A 21,223-nucleotide genomic window follows, 5' to 3' on the forward strand; every position below is an offset into this window, starting at 1 on the left:
TTTAAATTATTATAGTGGTTTTATGCCCGCATGTACCTGTTTTGTCCAGTTTTTTTTTTCTTTCATTGGTCAGTGTTAGTTTTATTACTGTACAAAGTATTTAAGTGTGTCTGTCATGTGTATCAAGTACCTTGCAAGAATAATTTATAGAATGATGCAATAATTAATGTGAATATTACACATACAGACTAGGGATGGAAATTTTACTTCCGTAGTTAATGTTGAAATGGATGTTCCAACACAGAAACCAATGAATATAGAACTTCCAGTAGCATCCGGTATCTATAAGAAAGAGGGTAGGTAATTTTTATCATTGTATGATATGCATGTTTTTGCAAATATAAGTGCCTAGCGCAGCTTGAACTAAATTGATTATATGCTGAAAAGGGCAGAATTGATTTTAAAGGCATGTAACATCACGTATATTTTAACGAACACAGTGGCTGTGTAACCGATTTTAATATATTAATTTTTATAGCATATATTTTCTCTAATTATATACAAAAATATCTGTTCCTTTAATGTCGTCTTATCGTTTAAATGTGAACACTAATATCCAAAGACTAGTTTTTCATACAAAATTGTACGCTTAATTGCTTATTTCCCTCTTGATATCTGAGCTAATTAGATAATCACAAATGGAAGCAAATTTCCATGATATTTCAAGAACGCATACGCCCTGTGCTGTTAATTTATTTTGCAATTTATTCATGAGCAAGAAAAAAAATCGCAAAAAAACTAATTTGCCGCGAATTTTCAATTTCAAGCAATTTGAGGAATGATTTGAGAAAAATATCAATTTGAGATTTTTTTATGGAACTGCCACCTGGTCTAATGAACTTATTGCATTAAACCAAGAGTTGCCGCGTTTCTCTGGTAAAGTGAATAAAGATTGCAAATAAACATTTATTTAAAGGATGATAACTGTGTTTCAATTAGAAAATTTCTTACATCACATTTTCATCAGATAATATGAGACAAAATGCTGATCTATATAAGTGCAGGGTACTATTTTACAGTGTTGTTGGATTGTTTGGCATTTTACGTGAATATTACAGATATTTTTGTTTTTGTCTTGCAAAAAATATATGCCGTGCTCAATATTTTACAGAAAATCTATCAAACCTAATAATTTCCATGAGAAAGAATCAAAATAAGGATTGTGAAAGACTGAACTCTGTTCTGAAACTAGATGGTGAAAAATTTAATTTCACATATCTTCCAACTGACAATTGGCAAGTATTCGAACATTCATTATGCGTGGCATGAATCATAGTTACTTCTAGCTCCAAAAAAAATCGTTCTAGACATTTTACTATTAAAATCTACGGCACATTCCTCTTATTTCAAAATAAGACTGGAATAGTTATGCAAGATCCGCATTTATTGTAACTATGTATATGTATAAATATTGAAATGATCGTCGACTAGTCTCTTTGTTGGTTATTTTGCATAACGTGGTCGAAATTAAAAAAAAACCCTTCAATATATGTACTGTGATGTATTCACATCGAGCATTCTTTGTAACACGTTCGGAAGTGCAAGACACTTTCTTCTCATTTCGTATCCACCACTGACTTTGTGGTAAAATTGAAAGCAAAAAAAAATATTATATTTTAGTATCAATTTCTACAGTGTACTAAATATATTTCTTTTGCAGCATTGATATGGCCTTTACAATACAGAAATGCAAAATATACGAATTGGTGATTATGTATTAATTATTTGAATTTCATTTCATACAAGAAACAAGTTATATCATGTTTGTGTTGTACGCGGCTACTGTACTGTTCTAATTCTTTGCTGCACTACTCAATTGCATCAATGCAAACTGAAGTTATGCAAAATTATTTCAAATGATTTTCATACGAATTTCATGTAAAACTCGATTAAAATGAATTTCACGTGAAAAATATTTGCCTGTGTATAAATCTCCGTATCTATCTGAAATATGTAACAAGGACCATTTGTGTTTACGTTTACTTATTTCGACCAGGTGAGCTATTGCCACTACTTGGCGTCCGACGTCGTCGTCTGTCGTCGCTGTTAATAATTTTTCAAAACCCTTCTCTTCGGACACCACCTGACCAATTGGAACTATCCTTGGTATGCATGTTCCTTCGAAAATCATGGCGCGCCGTTACTTAAAATAAAACGGAGGGGTCAGACAGTAGTTTTTCGCATATTATATCTCTAAAACCGTTAGGTTCAGCCAATTTTTTTGAATCGCTGAAATGATCCTTATTATAAGGCCTACTAAAGTCTTCAACGGATCAGCGACTCCTTGTAAGAGTTATTGCCCTCGAAAGGTGAAAATGACGTTTTCTTTTACAGTTTTCAGCCAATATATTGAAAACTATGATAGAAAGAAAGAAGCTTACTATTTTCTCGGTAATACAAAACGTATTGGTGGTAATATCTGTTATACATATTTTTAAAATACAGGGAAAAAATTTATTTTGGTTGTCTGAAAATAAGATTTCGAAGTTTCATATTACTTGAAGATTGTACTTGATTTTTGTTTTACATATTTAGATTCCACATTTCATTGGTTTCATCTGAAATACTTGTACCACTCCATGACAATTTGCACCATGTTTAACCAATGCCGCGCTGTAATCTAGTGTTTCGGTCCTATTAAAAATCACTATGGGTATTTTACCACGCTGTATCAAATTTCCACCTGGCTCCCATTTACCAATTCAGGACATTCAACCGTGTTATACCGGTATACAATCAACATTTCCATCTTCAATTCACCTTGAATACCTTGTCACCCATGCCCATTACCACTATTTATGAAATCATATAAATATTGCAGTTCTGTATGCTGTATGTATTTCTTCTTATTAGCATCAATAAAACCAAATCCACTGAAATTTCAAGATCCAAAAATCAATTGCTTACAAGTGCTCAAAGCCAAAACTATCGAAATGGGAACCAATATCCAGCACAAATCAGCAGTTCTACCAAAGAATCAATCGAACTCCTCAGCCTTTCTAGTAACACAAAAGAAAAACCTCGGAGGCACTTGGCGGAAGAATCTGTCCGGAATATGACCGATCCGATTCTAAAATTATATCTAAACTGGTTGAATTTTTTTTTACAATTACTTCAGTTTTTCAGGGATTTCAATTTTTGTGCAACTGCAAATTTCGATTAGTAATCTGTGATATAAATTCAGACAAAGTTTTACTACTTGGACGATGAATACCCTCGCGAACTTATAGGAAATCATTAACAATATGTATGTTCAGATACTTTTCCATTTGCAGAATAACGATTTTAAGAAGAAATCCAAAACAGGTATGTACGTAGTCATATTGGTTTTATCATACAATATAAGTCCTCTAAATGGACTGGGTAAACTGGGTAAAGTTGATTTCTAATTCAAAATAACTAAAGCCGTGGAATCAGTATTTCATACATCTTTGAGGTCTTTTAAACAAATATTCACCTTCTATAAAGAAAATGTTTTATCATAAAGAATGACGACAATCGTCGAATTTTGGAAGAAAAGATAAGTAAAGGTTTTTTTTATGTTTTTTTAATCTTTCAAAAAAATATCTTTAAAGTTTTAAGGATACATCGCATCAGTTGATAATTTGAAAACAAGAAGACTGATTAGAAAATGTAACAGGATATACCGGAGACGAGGACTAGACGAAAGAAAATAGATAATACACAATAAAGAACACAAATCAACAAAAACAATATTACATATAGAATCTCCAGGATAAAGGAGCAACCCGGACAACACTGAAATCTGGGAGTGTATATCGGTTCAGGATATAACTTTTACAAAAACTTCATATGTTAAGTGTCTCTCTCTTTGAGAATCTGGAGGTGGGTAAACATGGTATGAACAAAACACCCTTTGAAAGTTTAATTGGAAACTTTTTTATGATCATATTCAAGGAAAAAAGACAATATTTTCCATATCACTTTTGTAAATTCAGTTATAATTTCATTGAAACGCACTAAAAGTGAACATTTCAAGGGCAAATGACTGTCAAAAACCTCTTTATTAGCTCACTTCGCCTAAGGCCATGCGAGCTATTGCCATCACTTAGCGTCCGTCGTCGTCGTTAACAATTTTTCAAAGCTCTTCTCCTCTGACACTACTTGACCAATTGGCAACAAACTTTGTGTGAATGTTTCATGGGGTATACTTCATAGAACTGGGTGGGAAATTTTGATCCGTCGAAAAAACATGGCCGCCGTTACTAAACATAGGCCTCAGACAGTAGTTTTTCGCATACATCTAAAAACCATCAGGTTTAGTCAAATTATTTCATTTGCTAAAATGATCCTTATTATAAGGCCTTCAAAAGTCTTCAGGGATCAAGGTTGTCAAGCTACTTCTTGTAAGAGTTATTGCCCTTGAAAGATGAAAAATGATATCTTTTTTACAGTTTTCAGCCAATATCTTGAAAACTATAATAGATAGAAAGAAACTTTCTGAAATGTCTGAAATGATCCTTATAATAAGGGGTACCAATGTCTTCTTGAGTCATAATTGTCGGACATCTTGTTAAATGTATTGCCCTTAAAAGACAAACATAAACCAGGTGAGCGATTCAGGCTCAGGGAAGCCTCTTGTCTAAAATCCCATTGACATTTTCTGAGCAAATCCAGTGCTGCAGAGATCAAATAAAGGTCTTTTCAAATAGAGAAGGCAATCTTGGGTGAAATTATTTTGTCAGGTCGGTGGGTTTTGACATGCATGTTTCTGATTTTTTTTCCAATTTTTGACTGGATCTTACAAAAACTTACAATTAAATAAAATAGTCACCTGACGAAACAACAACAAAAGTGAAACTTATTACGAATCTAACTTTTTTAAGATTCGTACATACATGTACATGTATATATAAATGGTGCAATTCAGATTTGACAAAAGCCTTCATAATGGCCAGTAAGGTGAGAGAAATAGCAGCACAGTGGAGAGAACTTGCAGGTACACTAGGAATTCCTGAAAATGAAATAGAGGAACCAAATGAGAATCTGTGTATAGACGAAAAGTGTTTTCTTTTATTCATAAAATGGCAAGAAACAGCAGAGGTTACTTTACCCATGTTAACACTATTTCTTACATCAATGGGATTCGGAGTAACAGCAGGTGAGTTTAGTTGTCATTTATGGAAGCAGGCTTAGGTTCAGGGACATAACTCTTAGGAATGATTGGTAAGTTTTGTGTAAACCTTTTATATAAATGGCATGTAAGCATCTAAGTAACTAAGAATGATTTGATTTCGTTTCAAATAATGCGTGACAGGCTTTGAAAGGGCATCGTCCTTTTACTCCAATTGGAAATTGTAGTTATATTGCGCCAAAAAATATGTTCCGTGTAGTCCTTTTGCGCCAAATACAAATAAGGAAATTAAATAACAAAGAAGCAAAAATCTAAAGTAAAACGATCATAAAATATAGAAAATTAATTAGAAATGAATTAAAGAGAAGAAATATACAAAATACATGTAAAATAACAAAAAAAAAAGAAAGGAGAAATAACTGGATAACGAAAATACTTCTATTTCATAATTGATAAGTATTGCTCGTCCGTCCGTCACTCGCTAACATGTCCCATAGCTGCCATATTCACTGGTTTAAGGATGTAACTTTGTAATGCAGTCATTTAGATTGACTTAAAATACAAGATGAACAACCAATTATAAAGAGATTTAAAACAAAAATGTTGAATAACATACAATAACCATACCACGCATCTAATGTAGCACAAATGTAAATTTACTTGTATTCTGAGGCAAAAATTAATTTATTAGCGCAATTTAACTACGAAAATCGAAAAGTGAACTGACACAAAAGAGTTATGACGCAAAAGGAAAATGTCCCTTTGAAGAAAATGAATATGATATATTCACACATATCACGTGTCCCTTAGCATAGGGCTTCATCCTTGAACGGACTAACCTACAACAACCCCAAGACGGATAGCTTTGTTCTTGGTCATTTCTATTGATATAGTACTTTTTATTTTGTATTTAACATAAACATTTCTACATTTTTGACACTCTATTCTCAAGCATTTATTGCTTTTAACCTTTTAAATATTTTTACTCTATCTTTTTATAATTTATGCTACACTAAAGTCTTTTTATAGGTGTGCTATAAAAACACAGTATTATTGTTCATGGTGTATCCATCTGCAGCATGGGAACAGATTAAATCACCGTGTCGTCGTTTTCCTTTCCTCTTTAGCAAATCGGTTGGCGTTTCTACATAAGCAGAGAACTCTTACCCTACCGGTATACCTGGTCCATACTCTTAGTATTACTGGAGTCCGAGTTTCTCGTTTATTGTTGTTTCTTTGTGCGTTTTATTTTGGTTATTTCGTGTTCTTTGTTGTGTATGTCTATTTTTCTTGTATAGTCTTTATCCTTGGAATACATTCTTTTGATCTTCGCTCGAATCTTTGTTCGCTTGATTACTCTGTATGGTTACTTCTTGCCTTGCATTGTCAAAGGATAAAACAACAGCAATACCACCACCACCACCCCACCCCCCACATCTATATACTACATATCATCCCGCTAGCTTCTAGGTTCTGCTATATAGGATGTGATAAAATTACTGACCACTTCTCATTACAAATCCGCGATACCTTTCTGATTAGCATAAAGGGGTGGGGCTTAGCACTGAAAGTAGTAGAGGTGAAGTGCAAAGCTTTGATTAAGCGAATACGCCATTGCAGAAAATGTGTTTGTTGCATGTAACATATTTTGGTAGCCACTGGCTACTCACCACCCACCCACCCCATCCCAAAACCCTCTCTCTATATTTCTCTCTTTTGATCAGCAGACAACCGGCATATAATTAAGGAATACTAGTACTTAGACTGTTTTCATACGCGTAATACTTAGGTGGACAAATGTATTTTAAATAACGCATATGTGCAATTCGATCATGCATTTTTTTTTAAGACAAACTACAATGTACATGTAAGTTTTGGTATGCACATAACCAAACCTTCATTTGAAAAAAAAAAACTGGCGTATCAAATATTTTACTGTTTCTAACCCGTATTTAGATAAGAGTTCTTTTAGATATGATTCTTCGTACCGAAGTACTCTTTGTTTCTGTGTAATGAGATGTATCAGGTGGCAACTACGTTTACATTTATTTTACAGAATTCATCACGAAAAAGTTTGACAATTCATCGAAGTAGATTCTGCAAGACGGTGACCTTTTAATCAAAAGACTGATTATTACATATTTTTATTATCTGTCCGGCGTCAACATGAAAACGGCATCTATAATATGGTGACAACTTATATAATGTGCAAGTCTGGAGAGATATCAATGAGAGCAAATTCCTGAATTCATAATATCAGGCTAGTATGTATATATAGGTCCGGAAAATATTTTTATCTGTCTCATCATAGTATATGTGACAGTATAATGGATTTAGAAACTTAAACTCTACTGCATTTGCCTTTTTATATGTGTTCATTGAGTTCACAAATACTATTGACATTATGAGCATCATATTTTGAACCCAAAAAAAATGGCAGCTTAGTTTTGTAGATTATTCATTATTCTCCCAAATATTATATTCCTTCTTTACAACTTTAAATCATCTGTATACTTCTTTGATTGTTTTATTTGTTTTGCATGTGTTAAATTCAATTGTATGGGAATATATTCAGTGTTGTGACTGATCTGTACATCTGTAAACCATTGTATCATATATTTAGATTAAAATATAACTACTTTTATATGCATTATAAGTGTTTGTGTAAACTTTATATCATATATCCTACATCGCATACCCTGTATCACACCTCCAGACCTATGTCGCATACCCTATATCACATCCCTAAGCCTGTATAGCATACCTTATATCGTACACCTTCACAGACCATACTTGAAGTATGGTTACAATATATGATATACTGACCATGACATGTTAAAATCTGTATCACATGCAGTATCAACCCTCGACCTATACCACCCCGCGGGTGAAAGCATGTGATACAGATTTTGACATGTAATATTCAGTGTGTATCAGAATAAAGTATGTATAAAAGTTGTTAACTTACTTATTTTGGTTTGGAGAACCCAAATTACTGCGCAACAAAATGGTAAGAATTAGAAAGAGCGGGGTTAGCTTTAGCTCATTATTTTTTTTGGATGTGTGCTCAAGTTAATTTTGAAGATATTTTTTTTCTTTTTTTACACAGTATAATGAGGATATAACTTGGATACCCGTTTTAATCATTCTTGTTGGAAAATAATACTCCATCCCACATTTATTTTTATTTCACACCAGACCTTTCAGCTATAATGTTGAAGTAAATATGAATTTTAGCTTCATTATAATTTAATATCACTTTTATATGGACCAAAAATTTACTATTACCCTAAAATTAACATTCGGATCAAAAAACAAAACAGCAGATGCACAATGTCACTACCTTATAGGCATTCCAAGGAAGTTTAATAAAACCTTTCAGTGGTATAGAAGTTGAGGATACAAAATTGTGATATACGAATTAGTGGACGGACAGGTCAAACGAAAAGATATATATCCCGCTAACAACCTAAACAGACGCAAGTGTATGAAGGCATCTAGAATAAAATGCACAATTCCTTCACAAATCCCTATACATGTACATTTTTATCTTTTTCATAAAACACACAACACATAATTCTTTAATCATTCATAAAATAATTCAATTCCCCCAGGCTATAAATCTTTATGAAGAACACAAAGTGCTAAAACTTAACAAATATTTCTAAAATACTGTTTTAAGTATTATAATACTGTAAGAAAAATACATCTATTATGCATAGTAAACAGGATCCTAATTAAGAAATGCTAAACATTTGAGCCAGGCATTGCAGCAGTTTTTAACAAAAATAACCATAATACTGAAAGGTCCAAATAGCAGTCAAGTTTCAAGATGACTTCTCTGGGCTCTCTGTTGGTGGATTCTGTGTAGGACGTAAACGAACTCTGGGATCTACGTAGGCAGATCGAGAGGTTGTTTCCCAGCTGTTATAAATAGCTTTTGCACTAGCGCTATCACATTCTGGTTGGTGTCCAGGAAATGAATTAGAATGTGGTGCTGCAAAATAAAAGAAAAAAATCATCCAGACTATGTTGAAGACAAACATGCGCACGGTTAGAATCGAAACAAGCTGAGGAAAACCGTCCTTGAAACATTCATGTAAATCAGACATTCATTTAGGAATGAAATTTGTCTACATCAAAGAAAAAGTGCTTCTCAATCTGATACATTATATTTAACTGCAAATAAGTCTTTATTAATGAAAAAAAGTTAAAAATTATTGCACATTGTTATTTAAAGCAATGACATTTAGCTATAATTGTTTGATTGATTGTAATCTGGCGTGCTATGGCAGATATTTTATGCATTTGCGACGAAAATACATCAATCGAACAGATCCTGCTTTGACAGCCGAGTAGGATTGTTAATATGCTAGCTCACAAGGACGATGCAACAGCCCACATGTATAGGCATGTCACCCAACTCAGACATGTAATCGGCCTCCGAGTCCTAAACCTACCTCCTAATCATAAAATAAAATGATCTTTTAAAATGTCCTTTATTCGACAATGTGTCTTCGTGTCGTTATTTGACTTTAAGTTTATTTTGAAGGAGTGTCATCGTTCTGTACTGTTCTTGTACTTTTGTTGTCGGGGCCTTTCAGAGCATACTTGAAAGTGTGTTTACACTTACTGAAGACATTTGGTGATCTCTGTAAGTATTTACCATTTTATAGGGGTTATAAGATGGTGCAATTGTTGCGAATGACAATATCTGTTCCCTTTTCTATCTGTTGCCTGCTTGGTGGACAAACAGTGACTGTTAGTTTTAACGTCTTTCGCACAACTCTGACAGGGGTCCACCATCGAAACCACCTTTTGGATTTGAGGAAAGCATACTATCACGATCAGGATAACCAGAGCGAATAATCTAGCTACGATATAAAATGCATGATTAAAAACCTACCTTTTAAATGCTTCAGTTCCTTTGGTACTTCATATGGTTTGAAATTATAACTTTTGTCGTAGGTTGAATCAAAGTAATGTCCATGCTGTAATATACAATTGTGTATGATCAGTGCTGAATAAAATATTTACAACACATGGTTAAATCAGATTTCTTTTATATTCGATGTAAAGTAAATCCGTATGTTAAAAATACACGTACATTACTATATAGCAATATGAAGTTTATGCTCAGCCTACATTCAGACACCAGATATTTTAAACTATCGGAATAATACAGATATCGATATAACTAATTACTAGTATAGGAATTAATCAACATTACAACTTTTTTACTTGTTTTTTTTTGTGTCGGTCAGCTTTTTTTATTTTTTTTTAATTGTTTGTTGTTGTTTTGGTAGTTATCCCAGTTGGTCGACTTATTAACACCCAAAAACTAAATTACGAGGCTTAATAATGTACTAGACCATAATACGTGCCCGCCCATAACCATGCCAATATTACGTTGCAATATCTCATTATACCGTCCATACGCGTACGATTTTGTTTGTTGCCTTTTTTTGTGTGTGTTCTATCCAGAGGCACATTTTCTGTTCAATTTTGGAAAACAAGAATTTCTCACGAGCCACTTCATTTTGTATGTTATTGTAAAAAAAATTAAAATAAAAGCAGACAAAATGAAAACGGTATTACCCCAAAACAAATTTATTTAAAATTGTTCGGAATTGAGAAATTTAGTTAGCGATTCCTTTTTTGATTTTAACACATGCAATTTTGTCATAATTGTTTTAACATGTGAGAAGAATTTCCTCCCTCTATATCAAGCAAACCATTCATAAATGAGAGAAGTTTTCATATAAGCAAACTGTTCCGCTGAAGATGTTGATATAAAGTGTTTAGTCCTAGTATGGTACAGCAAAGGCCAGGGAGCAAAGGCATCGCTATCGACTAATTAGGGAGCATTTGATTTCTATGGGCTAAGGTCAAGTTTTCCGTCCTGTCATTTTAGTTTGAGAAAATTTATAGGTCCTGCCTTTTTTGTCTTTGGCGCGAAGTGCCGAAAAAAAATGAATATAAAAAAATATTAGGACAATTGATATGTTTACTGTTCCTTATATCATTATTATTATTATTATTATTATTATTATCATTATTATTATTTATTTTATTATTTTTTTTCTTTGTTTTTATATGAGCAAATGAGTCTTTTCAGTCGACATAGGACACAAGGAGGAATGCAATGATTCTAATGAATCATGTATATTTTTGTGCACCCTCCTTGTTGTCCACTGTGGACTGACAATAACCTCACAAAAGTCCTTGGATTAATTAAACAAGAAAAGAAAAAAGAAATTAAACAAATATGACTATCAAAGACAGCTTGAAATTTGTCTTTTGACACTAGACAAATATACTGTTGGAAAAACATCAACTTCGTTCTCCCAACATACAACACCTAATTTTTTCAACTGTAAGACATTACATCTCGCCTGGACTATATATATACAAAAGATACATCTATAGTGCTACGTGAAAACCACATAACGTGTTATGTCTCTATATTGTATTTAAGTGTAGTGCCTAGATTTATGTCATCTGATGGATATTAATGTCGAATGTAAATGCCACTGAAGGACCCTGATTGGATTAATAAAAAGTTTAAAGTTGCATTTGAATACATCCTGCCTTTTTATTTCTTGAAAAATTCAATCCTGCCCATTCATTTCAAATTATCTTACCCCCCTCCCATAAAAATCAGATGTTAGTTCCAAAACAAAAAATAATCATTATACTGGTACCGAAAAGCAATATAAAACAAGCATGTAACATATTAATTCTTTTTGTGCATTATCTAAATCAATAAAAAAAAAGTGTTGCAATCCTATTGTTATTCTTCGGGAATTTCTAAATAGCATTACATAATAATCAATTAACATATGTAGTCATGCGTTCGTATGCCTGTTCTGGACAGTAAAATTCACGTGTACCACACTGTCCTACTACCAGACAGCGACAATTATAAGCTTATATCTTGGGTTAATCACGTATAAAATGAGAACACTCACCTGGGACGGTAAACATTTAGCTTCTTTTGCATATTTGTTGTCGAATCTTTCTTCATTCCAATTTCCAACCAACGTGTCATTTGCATACGAATTCTCTTTATTTGTGCATCTCCAGCCGAATTGTTTGAATTTGGAGTCTTCTATGTCGTGGGTCCAAATCTCTGCAAGGCCGCTAGCACGAACCATGGACTGAAATGGTGGGCCGGGATACGAATCGACACCAGTTTGCATCATTTTGTTTATTTACACCTTCTAATATTGGGTTTACCTGTCCAGCTACCGGATATTTTCACTGTGACGTAGCGTCTTTAGTTGCTTTAGAAACCAGTTGAACCACGTGGTATGTCACATGACTATTAAAAATATCTAGCGCCCAACATGGAATAATTATCATACAAAAAAAATGAAAAACAACGTACCCGACTATATTGAACCCAAAATTATCGTTTATAAGAACAAAATAACAAGCAGAATATAATAATGTATGACAAAGTGAAAAAAAGAAAAAAAACGTTTGGTAAAAAGCTACATTTATGACAAATGATTAATGTGTATTCCCAAATTAGCTGATGTCATTTTTTTCCTTTTTGGTGGTTATTTGTTTGTGCACTACCGAGGGATTCGGTGGTGTACAAAAATGTCAACTGCATCGAATCCCGAAAGTGATTGCCAAATCTGTCGCTACAAATTAAAGTGTTCTAAAATTTTATTGTACAAATGAATCATGGGCCTATTGGGCCAATAGCAGAACATTTACATGTATGTTTTAAAACACAGATACATGTAAAACAAACATGTAAAAAGACATACGAATAAAGGTTGCTTTGTAAAATCATATCATTATTTCATTATAGCAAGTGCATGAAGACAGCGAGACTACTCCAGCAGTGCCAGAGGTTGTCAGGCAATCTATTTTCTGACTTGGCGGAGGAACTGAATTCATCACATCTATTGTGGTATAAAACCTTGTGGAGTTACATAAAATTGTGTCTGACTTTATCCTTATCCTACTTTTGCTATAATTGGGAAATAAAAAGCTGCGCCGCGAACGCATGTTACGTCCGTCGTCTTGTAAAAAATATAATAACTGTTTATGAAAACACACGGGGTTGTGCAATGTGTCATGCTTAGTATATCCTGACTCATTCTTTTTTCCCGTTCAAATAAGAAGTTTTGATAAGAGACCGACAAAAATTGCCAATATGTTTTATATGATACCAAATTGAAGCAATAACTCTTATTAACGGAGCAAATATTTTTGCATCGAAAATTTTGCATGTCAATACATAAATTGAAAATTTTCAAAGTACATGTACAATAAAATAGAAAGTTGATAAAAGAGAGAAACAAAAATTGCTACCCGTTTCAGTGTCCATGGCATGTTTCTCTAAAACGGTTTACAGAGATTGTTTCTTTCTAAGAGCTATTCCATAAATAAATGTATTGGAAGGGCTGGAAGACAGTTTTTTGGTGACCCAATCACTTATACATATTTTTTAAAGAATTAATACACCTCCATGATTCCCCTTAAACGGCGCAAAATGTGAAAAAAAACACCCCCTTTTTACCAAATAGTCAATAAAAAAAATCAATAACGCAAAATAAAATAAAGAATTCTCACCAAAAAGTATACAGATCTTGATATTAATACAAGTAACAAGCAATAATCATAAATCTTTTTTAGATACCGTTCGAAATGTAAAAAAAAAACCTTTATCTAGTTACATAGTCTTGTACCTCGAAAAGTTTTAATCTAATTTTCCCCAAAATGTAGACAGAACGTTTGACCATCACAACTGTTTTGAGTTTCCATAAATTTGGATAAGTTTTTCTCAAGTTACGGTGCGACTTGAGAAAAATAATCATAAATCATGGCCTATTTTAGTTATAAAATCCTGTAACTCGAACAGTTTTAATCTGATATCACCAGAAAGTATACAGACCGTTTGGCCATTGTAAGAAACAACTATGTCAAGTTTCATAAAATATCAATAATTGTTACAATGCGGCATGTTTTCGATAGGCAGACGGACGCCAGATATTCGATTACCATTTACGTCCTAGCTGTCACCTAGCTGTCTTTTTTTTGGGGGGGGGCGTAATAATACACACACCCAGCAAGAAACATAAAAAAAAGTTTTTTTTAAGTAGCTCAACATATACAACCGCTGCAAGGTAACTCCATGAACAGATTGATACAGCTCTGAATTGAGTTTGACATATAAGATTAGAAAATATGCTGGTTTATTGTTCCAGTGACATTAGATCTCCCGGAAACATTATAAACACTCATCAACAAACTATTTCTTTCAGATTTTACTTTCTTTCAACATTTAAATCAGTACATGTCAAATCATTTAACAAATTTTCTTGAATGAAATCTTTAAAAAGCCATTAAGTAAAACAATCCCTTCCGAACTTTTGACAAAGGAAATACCAGCAACTAATTTTTTTGAAAGTAGCACATCTACTGACCGGTGTTCACCAGAATGCCGTTATTGATCAGCTAATTGGATGATACCCTCACCCCACTTAAAGAGCTGTTACTAATAAATGCTTTGCTAGGTGTAACTTGAAACACCCCGAGACACTGAAGCCTGAATATTGACACAGCTCCAAATTGTCATAAGAATTACTAGAATCAAAAATGGCATCATGCAAATGCTTGTTTCTTGCCCTGTTATGTAGATAAACTCATGTGGCGTTTTGGAAAAAGTCCAATCTTTTTTTTGCAAGGAAACTGTCGTTGTAATGTCTTTGTTTGTTAACGGTTCATACTGTAAATTTCACGTGGTTTGATTTTTCAAGTTTCGAACGCTAAAAATTGGCCTCTTTCCTAAATAATAGCAGTGACAAGACCTATACTGCTACCACAGTCTGCAAAGAAGAGATTGTGAAAAACCATAAATCTGTTTCTATCCTCTTTTGGTCTCTCTACCAATGACGATGATGGTGATTTACCGTCTATGTACTAGATTCCTAAATTCCACAAGAATCCATACAAACGTTTCATAGCTGGATCTGCAAAATGTACCACAAAACCTTTCAAAACTTTAAACTTCTATACTCACAGCTGTCAAAAGGATCTGCAGTCCTACCACGACACTTGTTACTCCCGTAATAATATTAATATATTGTGGATCCTGAAAACTTCTTAAGATCTTTTGGAGATAATCAAATCAAGACTATTCTCAGAATATGATAGCATTAAAACCTACGATTTTTAAGCACTGTATACTTCTATTCCCCATACTCAGTTACAATCCCGACTTATTTACAAGATGCTGGAATTTTTAATCGACAACATATTTGTCCAGTGTGGTGGACGCGGTTTTCAACAAACGGACGGCATTCCAATGTGCACAAATTGTGCCCCTCTACTTGCTGACATATTCCTTCACTCTTACGAGGCTGACTTTATAGCGGATTTGACCCGAAAGAAAGAATATATTTTAGCTAGATCATTTAATCTCAGTTTCCGCTATACAGATGACATATCATCTTTAAACAATCCTAAATTCGGGGATTTGATACATCGCATCTATACCCCAAAGGACTTGAGATAAAAGGTACTGCAGACACTATGAAGTCAGCCTCTTATCTTGACCAACGCTTAGAAATCGATGGTAAAGGATAACTATTGACCAAACTTTACGACAAACGTGCCGACTTTTCATTCAGAATTGTCAACCTTCCTTTCATCTGTGGCAACATCCCTTCAGCACCTGCGTATTAATATCAAAACTCATACTTTATGCCAGAGCTTGCCGAAACTATGCAGACATTTTTAATCAAACAAAAATTCTAACAAATAGGCTTTCAGAACAGTTATATTGCTGCAAGATTTAAGTTATCACTATGCTAGTTTTATGGTTATCATGAACTCACGGATCGCAATGGTGTATCCATCTGCCCCATGAAAACTGATTTATTCAATGCGTCATAGTTTTGCTTTCCTCGTTTGTCTATCCCGGACTGGACTTTTATTTGCTCATTTGCTTTTATTTTTTATGTATGATTTTAGTTACTTTATGTTCTTTGTTGTGTATGTCTGTTTTCCATGTCTGATCTTTGTCCCTGGATTACATTCTTTTGATTACAGCTATAATCTTGGTTCCCTTGATTATTCTTATCCCTTATACTTTTAAATCTGTTCCAATCACAATCCTAGCTTTCCTTTTGTTGTATGACACTTTTTGGTACTTTGCTTAAAAGAGATCCATTAACTCTTTTGGAGGTATTGTCCAGACATTATGAAAATACTTGCTTCTGGCCCCTTTCAGTCAACCCCCAAAATCAATACTAGCCTTTGTATTGCATTTAGTAGTTAATTTCATAAAGATTTCACAAACTTATACTCAAGTAACTCTCTAGAAACCAAATGGTCTACACATGTAAGATAACATAATACCACAGACTGCCATTTTTTGCAGTAGTATAAATATAAAGAAAATGTTGGAGAAGTCTGAAATCAAATTCCACAATATGGCATACATGTAGCTATAAAAAGCATGTGCCAAAATATGAAGTGACTGCTGTAAGACGGCAGAGAAAGTATTGTGGAGAAACCATGATCACCATCTGCCACACCCCCCCCACACACACACACATACAAAGCAGTGGTAAAATAATCAGGTGGTGTGTCAGTTAGCTCTATAGGGTGAGAACAAAGTTTTTGATTGTATAAAAAGTGGTCATATCAACATTAACACAGAATCAACATAAAACTAGTATAGTTTTTTTTTATTTTTCGGCCTCTTCTTCTTCTTTAGTAGCTCTGGTGAAGATCCATTGAGAGTGGTGTTTGGATACCAGACGAATTTTACCTGTAAAATGAAAAGAACATCAATGAGAACCAGAAATCAACACTGAGTAAAATAGAAACCCTGTGGCAAAGCTCACATCAGAAAACCCACCACCCCAAATCCCAAAAACCTTTTTAATAAACAGTCATCAAATAGCACTCATTTGAAATTTACAAAAATTTCAAATATCTTAATAGAATGAAATTTACTATGAAGTGATAAGATCATACTGTACCATACAAATATGATTGTCAGTAATGGGTATCCCGTGATTTGCCATTGGTGTAGTTCTCTTTTAAAATGGTTTGGTCATTTGTATCAAAAATACAAGCACATTTTAGAGTCAGTGCACTTTACATTTGGTCAAAACTAGAAAGAGAGATACTCCTGCACTCTAGCTTATGGTATAGGAGGATTTAGCAAGAAAATAAAAGACTGTTTATACACTGCCTGGGGATTTTGTTTTGTGTTCCAGTTTCAATGAATAATTCCCAATTACAAACATGTATACTACAATGTCATTGATCAAAAATAAGGCAAGGGAAAATGGAAAAGTCCAACTATCTTATTATCTCATTTTTGGTATATATTTTTCGAAAATCAAAATCATTTGGTTCTACTCATCTCTATTATGTGCTTAAATATACAAAAAAAAATTCATAGCTGTACTCTTAAATTTGTGGGAAAGGACGACCAGACAAACCATATATCCCCTAACCTGACGGATGAACAATGAACAAAAGTAAATTCTGATCAACTACCCCCACCAAATTTTAGTTGTTGGGGCATAAAATGTGTTTGAAATGTTGGATGAAGATGCATACAGAGCTAATAATAAAAAAAGTTTATAAAAATACTAATAAAACAAAAGGTGCTAGTGCATGTATGATTAATGTATCATTTATACTTATTCCAATATCAGCTGTCCTTGTACACCGGAGCAGAGTTCAGAAATTAAGAGAGACCTACTCACTTAATAGCTCCTTCACCAAAAAACAAGAGCATTAATATCTTTACTATGATATGTATCAAGCACTGCCTCATGAAAGTTCCATTTTTAGCTTCTGAGCCAATAGCAGAAGCCCATTAGTTTTACCTTCTTTGTAGAGATCCCTCAATCCTTTCTTGGCCAGGGAACCTCTGATTTTCAGTCTTTCTGATACAACTGAAGGGGTAATTAGCTTGTAGCTTGGTACTTCTTTTCTAAATTTGTCAAGTGTTGCTTTGTCAAAGAGAACCAAGTTGTTCAATTTATCCCTGACTTTTCCCTTAGACCACTTCTGCAAACAAATAGAAAAGACAAAACTTAAAATAAAAACATTCTGAAAATAACAAAAAAAATATGCATACATGCAAAAAGCAGATTATATGGACAGAAACCACCATATTGCGGTTGAATACCAGTAAATGAATTTTTACTCAAGTTATGTCTCAGGAGGAGCATCATTATTACTACCTTTTCAAAAGACAATTGGTACAATAGTAAAAAATCCAGAAATCAGAAAATTTAGGGAAGTTTGACAATTTGTAAGGATCATAAGGGTGCAAGATGGCCTTACAATTGTGAGACTCACTACAAATTGTACTGGCAGGCAACTCTGAGTTGTATCAAAAAAGTGACAGAGATTGAATTTAATAATTTTTTTACCAATATGACATAGAGAATTCCACTTGCACATTTTATCAAGTGGAAATAATTTCTATTGGCAAAACTGAATTTCAACTTGCATTTAGCAAGTATTTCCCCTTAACTTCAATCACTGGTTGAAGTAACTGAATTCTAAAGTATTACAACAACTAAATTTGAACCAGCTTTACCTTTAGTAATTATTCCTCTCGGAGATGAGACAATAAGTTATACTTCTCTAAGAGATCTCCTGCACTAAGGGTAAATTTTTCTATCGCAAAGCTTTCAACTCTCTGAAATTAGCAGTAGACCTATGGACCGAGTCCATGTAAAATCAAGCAGGTCTATGATGAAATTGGCTCGAGTATTACATGAACATAGTAAAACAGGAAGTGACAAAGGTCTGCAGATGAGATTCTTCTAGTGCTTGCATTTAGCCCGGGGCTAATAAATATTGATTTGGGCTAGTTCAATCCTATACAGTCCTCTATTATTAGGGCTAGTCGTTGAGAAATTTGAAGTAAAGACTTGATTGTTCAAGAAGTTAAATGTTATGTTCATACCTTCTTCTTGGCCTTTCCACCACCACCACCTTCCTTCTTTTTTGCGGGCTGCTTGCCCTTGGATCCTCCTTTGGGATCTGGTTTTTTGGCTCCCTGTCAAATAAACATTTATTTTAATCTCTTCAGTCAGGGTAGGAAACTCACTCAAATTCTAGCCAGTCCTGAATACAATTTTTCACTACATTTATTATATGGCTATATAGATTTTTGCTAAAATTTAGCCAGCCCTGCCAAAAAATAGTCAGCCTCGGGCTGGCGGGCAGGCTACTATTTCCAACTCTGCTTCTGTCAAAATTTGCAATATATTTGATTTGTATTTTTTTGAATTTCTTCATTCTGACTCTTATCACATTCTTATGAATAAAACTTTTTTTCTACAATGAACATCATTCAATGTGCACTTAACTGCGTGGCAATTAATATTTTTTTACTCCCATTTATATATTAGCAAGATCATCGTGACTGGTCAAAAGAAAACCTATCGAGTTGATTTGAGAATTTTTTGCTCTCTAATGATTTAGAAAAGTAATTGACAATAAAGCAAGTTAAAAAAACTAGACATTTGGAATCAAGATTAATGATCTAACTGCAAGCCAAAGTAAATACTATTTTATTAATCTTTCAGTCAAGGAAAATTCATTATGACTGCAAACAAGTGATAATTTTCTGAATAGGCTGTCACAATTTGAAATGTCTATAAATGCTTCATCCAGCATTCACTTTAAGTAGCATCTGCTGTAAGAACTGAAGCACATCCTAAGCAATACAACATGTTCGTGGGCAAGCATTTTTCTTTTTTTTTTTGGACTTTGTGTTATTCAAGCCTGAAGCATCTGCTGGTTTGAAGTCATTGCAATTTCACTTTTACTACAAATGTACTAAAATATTTAATGTTTTACATTATCATAATGGTAATTTTACCTACAGGTACATTTACAAATTTAATTAAGTGAAAAAACTTCTCAACTTCCATCAAATCCAAAGAAAACACACTTTTAGCTGAAACATAATTTTTGTGTAACAAGCATGCTCTTTGCAGGACATTTAGAAGTAAGAGGTAGGGGTATTAATAAAAAGAAAATGCCAACCACTTTGTAGAAAAATTATGCTTAATGTACTAATATAATTTTCAGTACCTAGAATAATTGAAAACCAGGTGTATATATCCGTAGACTTCAACACAATACTTTTTATTGTATAATTGCTTCAATATTTGAATATACATTAAATAAGTTTTTTCTCATGCAAAAAGTTGTTTTTTTATGCATATTTCAACACAATTCCAACTACTACATGAAAGCCTGTTATAATCGTTGGGAAGACAAGTGACTAATTTCAATATACTGATGCCATATTATGACATATTTTCATTGGGTAGCTAAAGTGTTGGAATACTCAAAAAATTTTTCATGAAAAACTTTTTACAAGTGGTAAAATAACATAATAAACAATTATACCACCCAAAAACAGGTTTTATGGAAGTTTTAGAAAATATACACCTGGATTTCTGATATTCTGTCAGCTTTTTGGTTATTCACGCTACCCCATGATTTTAGAGAGTGGCACCAAAGAATTCAATGCAATTTAAAATGCAAGTGGTTGGGAATAGAATTTTGTGAATTAGCCATATATTATAATTATCATGATTTCAAAGGAACCATTCTAAGCATGGATTTTTTTATCTTAAAGGTAATGTGATAATGGTGCATGGCCCTAGCCCTAGGCCCTAGAAATTGACCCTAAGAATTGACATTTTGTATATCATCCGGATTGTTTGCCCTCCCCCTTTTCTGAATGAAATTATCACGTGGCATTATGTTTTGTAAAAAAATATATTGTTAAAAATCATATGTAAATTTAATGGAAACATTACTGAATTATCGTGTGCTGTATGCTCTTGTTATTAAAAGGAAGAAAAGTTGAATTTAATGATTTTCTCAAACTAAGAAAATGTGGCTACCATGCTTTCTGAGAGTTCCGGAAAAGAGGGTTTTTATGGGAGATTTCCCATAATGCAACAAAGGCCAATAAACTCAAAGAAAATAAAGGTCAATTATGAATAAGAAGGGGATACATCTACATCTGTTGCTGCAATATTTTATATTTTAAATAAAAATGTATGCGTTTCTTCAATCGGTCAAAATATCTACCGAGATATGTAG

At 33.4% G+C, this 21,223-nt stretch overlaps 3 protein-coding genes across 3 annotated transcripts; 1 reads left to right on the forward strand and 2 right to left on the reverse strand.

The window, feature by feature from the left end:
• Positions 1-60: 60 nt before the first annotated feature.
• On the forward strand, positions 61-7,822 carry LOC148617203 (uncharacterized). The gene is made up of 6 exons (XM_088584680.1): positions 61-296; positions 1,112-1,235; positions 1,661-1,706; positions 3,276-3,306; positions 4,892-5,122; positions 7,152-7,822. The coding sequence occupies exons 1-6, from the start codon at positions 227-229 to the stop codon at positions 7,187-7,189; spliced, it is 540 nt and encodes a 179-aa protein (XP_088440806.1). The 5' UTR covers positions 61-226; the 3' UTR covers positions 7,190-7,822.
• Positions 7,823-8,260: 438 nt separating this feature from the next.
• Positions 8,261-12,388, reverse strand: LOC148617204 (cilia- and flagella-associated protein 68-like). Its single transcript, XM_088584681.1, has 3 exons — positions 12,067-12,388; positions 10,002-10,086; positions 8,261-9,092 (listed from the first exon to the last, which is right to left on the reverse strand). The coding sequence occupies exons 1-3, from the start codon at positions 12,298-12,300 to the stop codon at positions 8,923-8,925; spliced, it is 489 nt and encodes a 162-aa protein (XP_088440807.1). The 5' UTR covers positions 12,301-12,388; the 3' UTR covers positions 8,261-8,922.
• A 4,394-nt stretch (positions 12,389-16,782) lies between these two features.
• LOC148617205 (small ribosomal subunit protein eS25-like) lies at positions 16,783-21,078 on the reverse strand. The gene is made up of 4 exons (XM_088584682.1): positions 21,022-21,078; positions 19,062-19,154; positions 17,968-18,151; positions 16,783-16,892 (listed from the first exon to the last, which is right to left on the reverse strand). Exons 1-4 carry the CDS (start codon positions 21,022-21,024, stop codon positions 16,810-16,812), a joined length of 363 nt encoding a protein of 120 aa, XP_088440808.1. The 5' UTR covers positions 21,025-21,078; the 3' UTR covers positions 16,783-16,809.
• Between the last annotated feature and the right edge of the window lie 145 nt (positions 21,079-21,223).

Source organism: Perna viridis, chromosome 5, assembly GCF_037379345.1.
Source record: "Perna viridis isolate PV_CMFRI_1.1 ecotype Kerala chromosome 5, ASM3737934v1, whole genome shotgun sequence".
Lineage (NCBI taxonomy): Eukaryota > Metazoa > Mollusca > Bivalvia > Mytilida > Mytilidae > Perna > Perna viridis.

Excerpts from the sequence above, each read along its gene's own strand:
- LOC148617204 (XM_088584681.1), bottom strand. The coding sequence starts at position 12,300 with ATGATGCAAACTGGTGTCGATTCGTATCCCGGCCCACCATTTCAGTCC. Across the intron at positions 10,087-12,066 it reads CTAAATGTTTACCGTCCCAG|CATGGACATTACTTTGATTC; the intron begins GTGAGTGTTCTC and ends TGTATATTACAG. Across the intron at positions 9,093-10,001 it reads GGAACTGAAGCATTTAAAAG|CACCACATTCTAATTCATTT; the intron begins GTAGGTTTTTAA and ends TTTATTTTGCAG.
- LOC148617205 (XM_088584682.1), bottom strand. Across the intron at positions 18,152-19,061 it reads GTGGAAAGGCCAAGAAGAAG|AAGTGGTCTAAGGGAAAAGT; the intron begins GTATGAACATAA and ends ATTTGTTTGCAG. Across the intron at positions 16,893-17,967 it reads GAGGGATCTCTACAAAGAAG|GTAAAATTCGTCTGGTATCC; the intron begins GTAAAACTAATG and ends TTCATTTTACAG.
- LOC148617203 (XM_088584680.1), top strand. The coding sequence starts at position 227 with ATGGATGTTCCAACACAGAAACCAATGAATATAGAACTTCCAGTAGCA. Across the intron at positions 1,707-3,275 it reads AATGCAAAATATACGAATTG|AATAACGATTTTAAGAAGAA; the intron begins GTGATTATGTAT and ends TTCCATTTGCAG. Across the intron at positions 3,307-4,891 it reads TAAGAAGAAATCCAAAACAG|ATTTGACAAAAGCCTTCATA; the intron begins GTATGTACGTAG and ends GGTGCAATTCAG.